Here is a 12,312-nt window from a genome sequence, read left to right as displayed (position 1 = left end):
AAAATGATGTCAGATGAGACAAATTATGATACAAGTGAACCCACACACTGAATCAGAGTTCCCTTTGGTTTTATTTGCAATTTTTCAACCAGCTACAAGTCTTCTTCAGGCAGGATTTACCTGTCTGCTCTGAGTCGCTGTGTGTGTTTAGTCCTTAGGGTCCTAGTTTTTTTTGTTTGGGGTTTTTTTTGGTTTTTGAGGGGGTTTATCTGGACTACTAAAACCAATGCAGCTTTGTGGATGTGCACTGTTTGATGTCAAATGAGAAAAGTTGCAGAAAACAGTATGAATCTAACTTCTGCGTCACTGGTCCAAGTTTATTTTTTAATATTCAACATCCAAACAAAACAGTCCGGTATTACATTATTTTATCTATTGGGTCTAACTAGCTGCAATAAATATACACAATGCTGCTCCTTTATTTACTTCTACATAGATCGTCAATTTACAGGATTCTCTTAGGTCAACATTACTAGCTAGCTGAAGTTAATCAAATCATTCCAGCCAGAAAAACATGACAAGCTGCCTTTGCCCACCTCTGTCTTAAATCAGACTATCTATTTTTATTTTTCAAATATATATATATTTAGTGGATGGCTTGACGAGTGTAGCAACAGTAACTAAGGGGGGCTCAGCACAGGGTCAGTTATGACATATTTTAATCTATATTTTCACTTTATGATTTAAGATGATAAAACAAATACATTTTGTTTTGTACAGTTTTACCTGAGTATTTAACTCATCCTTAATTACTGTATTTAGCCTTTGAAAAAAAACCCACATTGGACACATTCAAAATCTAAACTTTATACACTCACATCCATGTAGCCAGTGTTGTAGGTTCACATGAAAACAGCATCACTAATGTGAATTGCATTTGATTCAACTTGCCATAGCGCTGATGTAAGAAGACCACATGCAAGGTAAAATAAATCAATGCACCTAAAGTGCTTGAAACAATATGGTGCCCAGGTGGGTGCTGGCTGCCTCGCCATTCATCTTTTCTTCTAACGGCTGTTTAGAGACTGAATCCCTGAGGGGTTCTTTCCAGGGTCAGCATCATTTATATCGAGATGCTGGATGACAGGAAATAGGCCTAAATCAAGGAGAGTTGGGGGAGGGGTGCAAGTGAAGGTCTGAGTAGAGAGAAGGAAAGAGACGACAAACTCAAAATGAACCTGAAGCTTGACATTATGTCACTTAAAGGAAATATCTATATCTATTTCAATATCTATAGTTCAATATCTATGCTTTAAACTTGTAAAATTACACTTGTTTGATGGTTTTGTTTAAAAATGACGAGCTCTTTCGTTGATTGGTTTCAGTGTGAAATGTTATTGGTCACAACAAAGAGAGGTGATATAATGAAAGAAGAGATTGAGGTGTGTTCTGGCACTTAAAGGAAGACGCTCTCACATTTAAAGTTCAGGTCATGGCTTTTGGTATATTGCTGCCCCTTTTCTCTCTTCATTCAACGCTGTGAAACTACTTTCCTCCTCTTGTTCACTCTAACCCTCTGTTGCCTTTTCCTTCTTTCTCTCTCTCTTTCTCAAAGGCCCTCGCTGCCCTCTGGGTGCAGGAGGTTAATGCATCCTCTCTCTTCTTTTTGTTATCTCCAAGCTCTTTTTTTTAATTTTTTTTTTTAACAAAGCACATTTGTAGCTTCTTTTCAACAGTGGCCTTTAGAAAAAAAGAAAATGGCAGACTGCAATGGATGTACTTTACCCACAAACATATAGAAAAATGTTGAACCAAACAAAAAAAAAAACATCAGAATGCTGTGTTATTATCCTCACAGAGGAGATTAAAGTTAGTGATCAGGAAGACAAAGCAACACTTTTCTCAACAAGCAAGAAATAAAGATTAAATTAAGATCTTCATGTGAAAATATAAACAGCATAAAACTGACTGTAATATGAAAGAGTATGTCATCCCCGGTATGTAAAAGTTACGGTCACTGCTGGGAAACACTTTCTCAAAACCCAATAAATATCTCCTAAATCAGAATCTGCATTCCATTTACCTTGGTTCAGTTGGAAGTGGGAGCTGGGAATGACATCATACCTGAGTCTTAGCCAGGTTAGCCAGGTTAGCCATTGGTAGCGATACCAGTTAATACAAAAATGCTCATTTCTGTATTTTGTGCATACAATCACCATAGCAACATGTCCACAGACAGTGCTGCGTGTACGACTGATTTAATGAAACACAAATAAGACAAAAGTGCTAATAAACAGGATATTAATACAACTTTCACACTGTTGATGCACATGGTTACCCACTTGGATTTCGAGGTCAGGGCTGTTGAGGTTCTTCCGACCTACCGAGTCAGCTTTTTAATTGAATCTGGACCTAGTTTTGAATCTGCTTATTAAATCTATTTCAAAACTTTCATCAAAACTGATTAGCATTGAACATTTTCAAGTCAATCAATTTTTTTTAAAAATAACTAAAACTAAAAAGATCTGCTGACTGAGGAGGCAGAAACAGTGTGAGTGGCAGCCTCACCTTATTTTCCCATGAGCTGCTGGCTGCAAATAACACAAATCCTGATTCAGTAGTTGATAAGCTTAAATTATTGATACAATCTGCATTAAAAACAAATTAATTGGGAGATTCTCCTGAAACATGACTCAATCAGTTGAGACACAGGAACCTGAATTTGAGGAGGATGTGGTTTGATAAAAGATTTATTAGCAAATTAACATATATTGCCAACTGGAATCTAAATTGAATAAATGCCAAATTCTAACTTATTTTTATGTTTACTGTTAACAAGCAAAACTTTTTACTTGAATCAGCAACGATGGAAACATTTATGCACTCAGAAGGTTGCTCATATACGGCGTTACATTACACCAATATTGATTTATGCAAATAGGTTCTTAATTTCTTAACTTGATGTGGACAGAAAAAATCCTTCTCATGACCTCAGTTTTACCTCTGTTCTCATCATGAAGAAAGCTAAACACACACACACACACACATATGCAGTCCACCATGTCCACATACAGTACATGCACACATGCTGAGTTGACACTCGGCTGACCGGTGTCGAGCAGAGGGCCGGACCTCCCATTACTGAACACAGAGCTTGTGGTCTCGCTCCACTGGTGAGGGTGTCAGCAGCTCCCTGTCCACCCAGCCAGAAGCAGGGTAATGGATTGTGTTATTCCTTGTTGTTGACATTGCAGCAGACCTGAGGTTGAGTACGCACCCCCCACCAATTCACCCCATCCCCCTCCTCTCTCCTGTCTGTCTGTCCTCCCTCCTCTCTTTGCTTTCAGCTCTTTTTCACCTCGTGTGTGTCAGATATTAAATCCACTCATGTACACTTTTTCCTTTTACCTTCGACTTCTTAGGAGGTTTCTTAGTCACTTTCTTAATATACTAACATGTTTGACACGTGACTGTGTTTGGTATTTAGGTGAAGGATTATTTGGTTAGCAAGTAGCTACGCTGCCCTGTTCGATACCCGTAGGCAAAATATACTGTATGTATCTCTTCTCATTGGGTTTACTGCTTCTGATGTTGACCTCTCACATTTGTACCAGTGGTAAATAAAGAATTAGGGGTCTTTCCAAAAGGGTTCTTAGTCCAACCAGCGGCCAATACTTTAGGCTGTTTTATGCTTCTATGTGACCTCCACGCCATAACTACACTGGCGCCCCGATGCCGTCGTGCACCTTTCGAAGTTCTACGTCTCTCCATCGCGTAGATACAACGTCGGCTTGACGTCGACCCAACGTAGAAGCATAAATCAGCCTTTAAATTAACACTAGTGCTACCTTTTAGGACCAATAATGATATTTGATAGTTAAAAAATATCTAATAATGATTATTTTCATTTTGTCATTTAGCAGATGCTTAAGGACAGTGAGTCTAAAGAGCTGTGGTACAAATTTACAAGTAGCTATTAGAAAGAGAGAGTTTCTTTTCTTTTTAGTTTTTTAAATTAAAGTAAGAAACAACTGTTAGTACACAAGTTCATAAGAAATACCATAAACAAGAAAGTAGTGCAACAATCAACAAAGCACTAAAAAGGTTAGGGTGTAAGTGTTGAGGTGTTCATGGATGAGCTGATTACGGAGATGGATTTCAGCACCACGGACAGAGCTTTCATTCTATTCACTTCAGCAACAATTGATTCCATATTTTCCCTTTTCTCTCTCTCTCTTTCTCTTTCTCTCTTCTAGGAAGTAGCAACAGATCCTTTCCCAGTTAAGATGCTCTACGACAAGTCACATGATCAGGTGTGGGTTCTAACGTGGGGCGATATGGACAGAACACACCCAACACTTCAGGTATGTCCGACACACTAATAAAAAAGCTCTCTCAGCTTGTTAACAGTTTAGGGTTGTTCTCTGCAGTGACTCCATTAAGATGACAAGAAAAACAGCTACAGTAGACAGTCATGTTATATGATGTTGTTAAACTGGACAGAAGTTCAAGTGTTTGTCAGTTTTATATTTTGCTTTTTCTCCTGTACAAAAAAAAACATCATATTAGTGTACAAATTCAACACCAGAATCACATTTTGAAAAATGTAAGGACTGTAAGGACTCTATCTTTCTTCCTCATTTTAAATTATATCCGTGATTAAGTTACATAAAAGCCAACTTAGTGCAGATTTAAAGGCGAAAACAGCCCTTCTTTATTATTGTCTTATTTCTTCTCCACTCTGCATCTACTTTTTGCTTTGTGAACTCTAAAGAATGATTATCTTCCCGTGAGAAAATAATCTATATAAGTTGTAAAAAGTTTACTAAGCGAGGGAAAACGCCGCCTCATAACTAATTGGGCTCCGTATTTGCGCAACAACATCTAATCTGTGTGAGTTTTAGAGCACTTACCAACAAGCCAGCAAAACAGCAATTCACAGCTGCCCAGCATCCCTTTGGACCACTGGTGTTGGAGGCTTCACAAATGAGAAATGATCACAGGTGTGGTTGTATTTAATCCACCTCGGGGGATTGGGTGAGGCGTATGAAGAGAGAGAGAGAAGAGAGAAAGAGAGAGGAGGATGCAGTATAGGGTCGAGGAGGTGGAGGAGAGGGAAGAGGGAGCAGAGCTGGTACCCGGGGGGGGGGGGGAGGGGGGGGGGAATGATGGTGTTTTTATGGGGCTTGTATTTATGTGTGTGTGTGTGTGTGTGTGTTTGCCTGTGCGACAGTGGAGGACACTGCCATGAGTAAAGCCACCGAGGGATCCTATTGTAATCTCTGTAATAGACACAAACATGTTTATTGTTCTGCTTTGTCCCATTGGAGGGACGCATCCCATTATAACCGTGTGAGGTGTTGTGTTTAGTCTTTACTGTTTGGGGATGTGCTGCGTGTCTATTCATTATGGGGATTGCAGAGGGATGATACACTCTCAAATTTATGATTCTTAGGAGGATGTTTGGAGTGAAATTACTCATTTATATTCAGACGATTACTTGAATGTGGAAATGATTTTTTTTTTTCGGTGGTGTTTGTGTTATTAGTTTTGAACTCTGGTGCTTTCATGTAAATGTTTAATTGTTAATCGGTGGTCGTGTAGCTGTTAATGGTCTTACAAATAACCACTCTTATGATTTTATAATGTTTCCAGTTTGCATATCACTCCAGGTTTTAAAAAAAATGTTTTAACTGTAGTCATAGTTTGTTTTTGATCATTTTGGGTGTCACTATGGGCTTTTAAATATATATATATATTGTGGGTTTTAACCATTTTCTGCTGATCTACAATCCACACAATTATGTAGAAAATGCTTTTGTGCAGTTTAGTACTCTTTCTTCATAGAGTGTAGGTGTTTCTGTGTAGTAGTCTCAGTGAAGGTGTACACCCACAGGATTTATATTGGAGTATTTTTAAACCTTTATCAAATGTTTTAGTCTTAAATCAAGCAGAAAATACTACAGATATTACAGACAGAACTATTTTCATCTAATATGAAACTATCTGCCTGAACTGTAGAAACACATTTTTGTCACTTTTTTTTTTCCTTTTCATTTTATTCATTCCGCGTCGTTCTGCAGTCGTTCAGGAGTAATGAATAATTAGAGAGCAGGACATGAATCACTCAAAAATGCAATTGCAGGGAAACCGCATAATGGATTGGAGGCCACATGGATCACACCACAAATAAATGTTCTGATAATGTCATTATCATTTGGACCGAAAGTAATTGACCCGTTCAGCAGCAGCCTGTCACTACCAGAGGCAGCGCTGCACTCCAGCTGATCATACATGTGTATGAGTGTGTGTGTGTCTGTGCTGGCGCATGGTAATTTGTGCGTTCGTGACGGGTGTGCGTTCAGCTCAGTGTGTGTGGGGGGTATTTTTTAAGCAGCCAAGTCCTAGGATGGCTCAATATCTCTGTGTAAACATCAGAGGGAGTGTGATTGTCAATTCATTAGAGAAGACAAATGGAGGAATCTCGGCCGGGCAGAGAAAGACGTGGCCTTTCAGACTGTCAGTCCAGTCTGCGTCTACGTGCCAAGAAAATATTTAACTCTCAGGCACATTGTTTTTCTTTCCCTGCACATACACACAGTATTTCCCATCTCTTTTCCCCCCATTTAGCTCTCTTGTCTGTTTACCAAATATATGTTTAGAGGCTTGTAATTACTATAAATTAAACTACAACTGCTACAACAGTTTGAGACGATAAGAAACAAAGCAGGCAAAATCATTTATATCTTTTGCAGGAGAAGTCTTTTCATAATGCTGCTTTTCAAGTTTCAATCAATCTTTATTTATATAGCGGATTTATATCACAACAAAAGTCATTTCAAGGCACTTTACAAATATAGAGCAGGTATGTACTCTTTTCTTTTCTTGCTTCTAATCACAGTTTACTCAAGTCTTACTGATTATCTTCATTTGTATTTATAAAGACACCGAATCTGTAGATATTAATTCTCAGTCTATGACCTGATATTGTTAGTCTTTGCAGGTGGGGATGTTAGCAGTTCAAATTGTTAGATACACGCAGTGATACTTGAATTTGGGTACTAATATCTTACTATTATATATATTATAATATGATTTTTTTCCACAAAGCCTTTTCTTTAATCTAACGAGAGAAGGCAAACTTATTGTATATCGTCTATAAGCTGCTGCAGGACAACTTTGCATGAAACAGAGTCTAAAATTGACTTATTGATTGGTTTTAATTGGTCTGCTAGTGGTTAAGACACATACTATACCACCTCAGTGTCCCTGCTTCGATTCAACCCGGAGGACCTTTGTTGACCGTGTTGTACTCCCCTCTCTATCGCCCAATTAGTAAATAACAGATTAAAGACCAAGTAAACAAAACTATAAATCTGATCAGACATTCTATGCTGACTTTTGCTACTAGACAGTTTTTTTTATAATTTGTGCTGCTTTTTGAGTTTTGGCCACTGTGTGACAGCAAACATCAGTCTCTGTACTCTCTTTATGCAATCTAAGACACATATCATACCTCAGAGTGTTAAAACACAAAGTATTAATTATAGTCTTGAAAATCTATATTACATTGCATTGATCTGGAGCAACAAACCTTCCTGGGAATTAATAATGTGCTTTATTGTTCCCCAGGAGCAACAAGATGAGTAACTCTGACTGTAACTGTATAACATGCGCCGCACAGGGGTGATATTAATGCGACTTGTAAGATTTATTGAATTTCCTAAATGACACAAATAAGTGAGGAACTCTATCTCATTTGGATTTTCTCTAGTTTGATGGGAAAGTTAAAAAAAAAAAAAAAGATACTCAAGGCTTCTGTCGAGTGAATGTTGTTGAAAAGCAAAAACTACTCAGTCAGAACCAAATCCCCCTCAGGTATTAGGGCAGCCAGCGAGGCAGGGGCAGAGTAAAACTCAATTGGGCCTCGTTTCTGAGTGTGTGGATATGAAATCCAAGGATGAGCGATGACAAAAGGGAAGCCAGTGGCATTAAGTTGAGAGCACCTGCAGCCCTGGAGACCACAGCAGCTGCCTAATAATACATGAGCGATACTACATTGAACCTCATTAACTCCCGTCATTGTATTCTGCATCTGTTGTAATGACTTTTTTTTTTTCTCTCTTTTCATGTGTGGATTCGTTTCATGTCTTCGCAAGTAGTGAGGTACCACCTGATCTGTTTTTGTTAAAAAATAGATAAGAAAAGTCAGGAGGATCAAGAAGGAGAGAAAAGCTTTTTGAGGAGTATCGCAGGGAAGAGATGTAGCTGAAGCAACAGCATGGCAACTTAAACTGCTATTTTTATTTCCTTGCATTTGATACTGTGGCTGTGGAGGAAAGAAGGCGAGTGGCCCCCCGCTGGGCATCAGGTAGCGGTTCAGCTTTAACGGTGAAGGCACACACATCAAAACAGATTTTTACACTTAGTTCTTTCCTTTTAAAAATATATTCTATATGCTCTCCAGCAACATTTGCAGAGGTGTCTAAACACAGAATCGCATCAATGAGGCGAGTTTCTTTGACAATATAAAGTGGAGTGTGTAAAATGAGAAGAAACAGATCTGGTTTTTATTTAGGAAGTCGTCGTTGCTTTGAACAAATGCTCAGTCTGTGTGTGCCACATAAACATTTACTTCCCATAAACCACTTTGCGCGTCCTTGACTGTGACCCAATCACGCAGGCATGCATGATGAAGCATGTGTCATGGACAATGCGGTTCATCGGGGGAACACATCAAAAGCGGATGCATCACCTCACCCCTCCAACCCCCCCTGCACTTTAAAAACATGCTGATTCAGTGCCAGGTGTATGACATGAGAGATGAGGCTTTTATTGTGCTGTGTAATCCGAACACAACCATCACTGAATAAGATGCTTTATCAGAGGACTGAGGTGGGGCCACTTTTCATCAGCTCAAGTCATATATACTGCAGATGTTTATCCGTTTCAGGATAAACGAGTGTGTCAGCTGGACAAGTTGCGGCTGTTAAATCTTGAAATATGAGCGTTTATCTTATTAACAGGAAGTAGCAACAGGGCATCGTGAGGAAGCTCAAAGGTCACAGGTTTGCCGATCACAGTAGTCACAGCTTGGTGTATTGTATGTTGAGTAGTACAACAAAAGTTGATGTTGGATTTTTAAGAGTTTAAACTTAATATTTTTATGTTAATTCGAAAAGATCAAGAAGATGATCTAACAATGGACAGAAATGTTTTATTTATTGTTATGATGGTATCCAAATGACACATTTTTTTTCAATTAAGGAAAATGTTTTGTAGCATCTTTTAATTTATCCAAAATGAATGTTTTAACAAACTGTAACCTTGTCTTGTTCTCATTAATATGAAGCACTCAGTTCAACAGCACTGCAGATACACTTTATTTTCCTATTGAACCCAACTGTGTCGATCAAGATTTATATCAACTTATATATCACAAATATATCTGTCTGTTTATATGCCGATGCCAAAGATCAAAACATATTTTTGTCACAATTATTACTTAGTCATATTATTTTTAAAAACACATGTGAGGGATCTTTATCAAAAATGTTTGCCTGTGCAATGGCTTCATTTAGAAACACATGAATATACGCTGATATAGCTTTATAATATATTAAAATCGCTCATATATCTATATTGGCTCAAAGATCCAGTATCAGTACAGAAATGGACAGGACAGTCATCCTGTAATGGAGATGTTCCTGCTTCAGAGAGAAATGATTGTACTTTTCTAAACAGATAGAAAAAATTCTGCAGTAACATTTTGATATTAATGCTGAAAAGCCACTGAAATATGATTTGAGTCAAACTTTTAAGATTCAGATTAACTTTTCAAAGTTACAAATAATTTTGCAGTTCTTTTTCAAATGTTCCAGAAAGACAAAAAGATCTTAGCCCATATTTTTTATATCAATCTGCAATTACTTCTTCAAAAACATATCACTGAAGATGAAGATCTTTCTTTAGTAGAAATGTTCCCACCAACCTCGGGGTATGCTGCAGCAAAATCATCTAAATTTCTGTCTGAACATTTGTCTGCAGGTAATTCCTCAAGCCAGTGTGGGAGAAGTACATCACGCTATCCGCACGACATTCCAGAGAGTCAATGACTTCTTCATCCCTCCAACCAACCTCATCATCACTCACGTGAGGTAAAAAAAAAACAACACACACAGTCGCACAACCTTAGAACACGTGACCTCATTGCTCACTCATCACACCTGTCCTTCTGAAGTAAAGGAGAAAAGAGCAAATGAGAATCCTAATGAGAATCTCGATCGCATTAATCACCGCCCTTTAAAATCTAGAGAGGCTATTAACCTTTCTCTTGAACTTTGTCCGTTTAGGTTTGCCTTCGTGTTCCTCAAAAACGAACCTGCGGTGCATAAGATCGACCTGGAGACCTTCCACCGCGTCAAGACCATCAGCCTGAAAAACTACAGCTGCGTACCGGTGAGCATGGCCTACACACATCTGAGCGGCTTCTACTTCGTCCAGTGTCAGAGCAAAGGTCACCTGCACGCCCCACCGCAGCTGCTCATCGACAGCGTGACGGACACCGTGATCGGGCCGAACCTAAACATCACAGGGAAGGCCTTCGTGTCACCAGACGGCCGCTACATTGTGACACCTGACCTGCAGAGCTCAAAGCTGATAGTACAGACAGTGTCGTTCCAGGGGGAGCTGGGTCTTAACCAGGAAATGGACGAGCCTGTAGCTGTGTCTGATCTGGTTTTCCAGCCCTCCTTCACAGAGTCCAACCAGCACGTGGTGGTGGCCAGCTCAAGCTCAGGCACGGACCTGCTATTTGCCGATCTCTCCTCAGGCCGCACTGAGGTTCTCCGGAGCCTCAAGGAGCCCCTGTCCCCTCAAGCCTGGCCCTGGGTAGGCCCCAACAGAGTGGTGGTCTCCAGCGGGTTGTTCGGACAGTATCTGGTGACACCGTCGACCGATTCCCTCTTTGTCCTGAACGGCAAACAGAGAACGCCGCATTGCGAGGTTTCAGACATCAAGAGGGGGAACACAGTTGTCTGGGTAGGCGAGGTATGAGTAGAAAAGAAAAGAAAAAAGCAAGGAGACGTAGAATTAGAGAAAGGCGTAAATGACAAAAAAAAGAAGGGGAAAGATCAGGCCACATTACCTATTCTAAAGATTTATGTGAACATAAGTTGTGGACTCAACCCTGGGACTGAGCGAGAGGGATTCACGCCTGGGTTTATTGTAACAAAAAGTACACTTAAAAATAGAGTAATCGAGAAAAACATTAAGACACCCTGTTGTGATATTTCTATTGGGAGAAAGTGTCAATGCCGTTCAGTGCAACAGTGATCTATGTGCACTTAACTATACAGAATTGTACATTATTGCACTTCCTTCCATGTTATCACAGCAAATAGGTACCTGAAGAGGGGTTATTAACGAACTATGAACTATGCACAATGCTCACTTTTTTTAGAGTAAAAAGCTTTCCGATTTTGTTTAACTCTCAACAATGTTTGTCGTTTTCACCAGTGCTGCATATAATCACCACGAAACTGTCCGTCTGTCCTGTCTGCCTTTTAGTGTATGCGTGTTTCCGAGTCCTTTTAAAAGCTATGAACCCATCTGTTAACTCGCCTTCGTCATGGTATTGTACTGTATCGTCCCTCTGAAAGCTTTCACTCTCCTCATGCCAGCGGAGGTTGGCTTTATGCACATGTGTAATACCCTCTATTTACATTGTCTATCCAAAGATTGGTCCATTAGCTGTCGACAATGGATGTTTCGGTCACAGAGGAAGCCTAACCAGAAATGAACAGTACATCTTGTGGTCTCTTGCAATGATATAATCTGTCCCCTGCCATCTCTCACATTTATTCTGTACCTGCGGCACAACTCTGTGCTGTGGAGCCTGAAAATGCCACTTAGCAGATTCCCTCAGGGTAATGACTCCGGTTTACACTGACCCACATGCTGAGGCAGAGCCAAAGTGGCATCAACTTCTCTATCTTGACTGGCTGTGAGCGTTTGTACATCCTCCCAGAGAGCCGCGAATCTAGATCAAAACTCCACAGCAGGTATACCGCACTCGCCGTATGGTAAAAGTCAGCTTTACTCGTAGGGCTGTCACACAAAGAGGATACATTTTTTATTAGTTACTGTCTAGTCAACAACAAAATAAAATGTTTTTTTGGATTTGTCATTTGTAGACAAACAAACACACATGACGTGAATAAAAAAAATCAGCTAGGGATACATTTTTACAAACATTAGCAATACGTACTCGTATTTTTCTTCTTTCCTGGAATACTTATTGATTGTAAAACTACTAAAATGACTATAAGTGTACATCTTTGTTTCACATTACTATTATTATCATTATTAATA

The 12,312-nt window shown here is 39.4% G+C and overlaps 1 protein-coding gene across 1 annotated transcript in view; it reads left to right on the top strand.

The window, feature by feature from the left end:
- The window catches only part of fstl4 (follistatin-like 4), a 197,791-nt gene extending 186,796 nt beyond the window's left edge, over positions 1-10,995 (top strand). Inside the window, exons 13-15 of the mRNA XM_053332315.1 lie at positions 4,201-4,304; positions 9,988-10,097; positions 10,293-10,995. Of these exons, the coding sequence (XP_053188290.1) occupies positions 4,201-4,304; positions 9,988-10,097; positions 10,293-10,995 (917 nt within the window). The remainder of the gene's footprint in view (positions 1-4,200; positions 4,305-9,987; positions 10,098-10,292) is intronic.
- The last annotated feature ends 1,317 nt before the right edge of the window (positions 10,996-12,312 follow it).

This window comes from Scomber japonicus, chromosome 13 (assembly GCF_027409825.1).
Source record: "Scomber japonicus isolate fScoJap1 chromosome 13, fScoJap1.pri, whole genome shotgun sequence".
In the NCBI taxonomy this organism is placed as follows: domain Eukaryota; kingdom Metazoa; phylum Chordata; class Actinopteri; order Scombriformes; family Scombridae; genus Scomber; species Scomber japonicus.
Note: the sequence above shows the minus strand (reverse complement) of the source record. Positions and strands in the feature narration are given on the sequence as shown.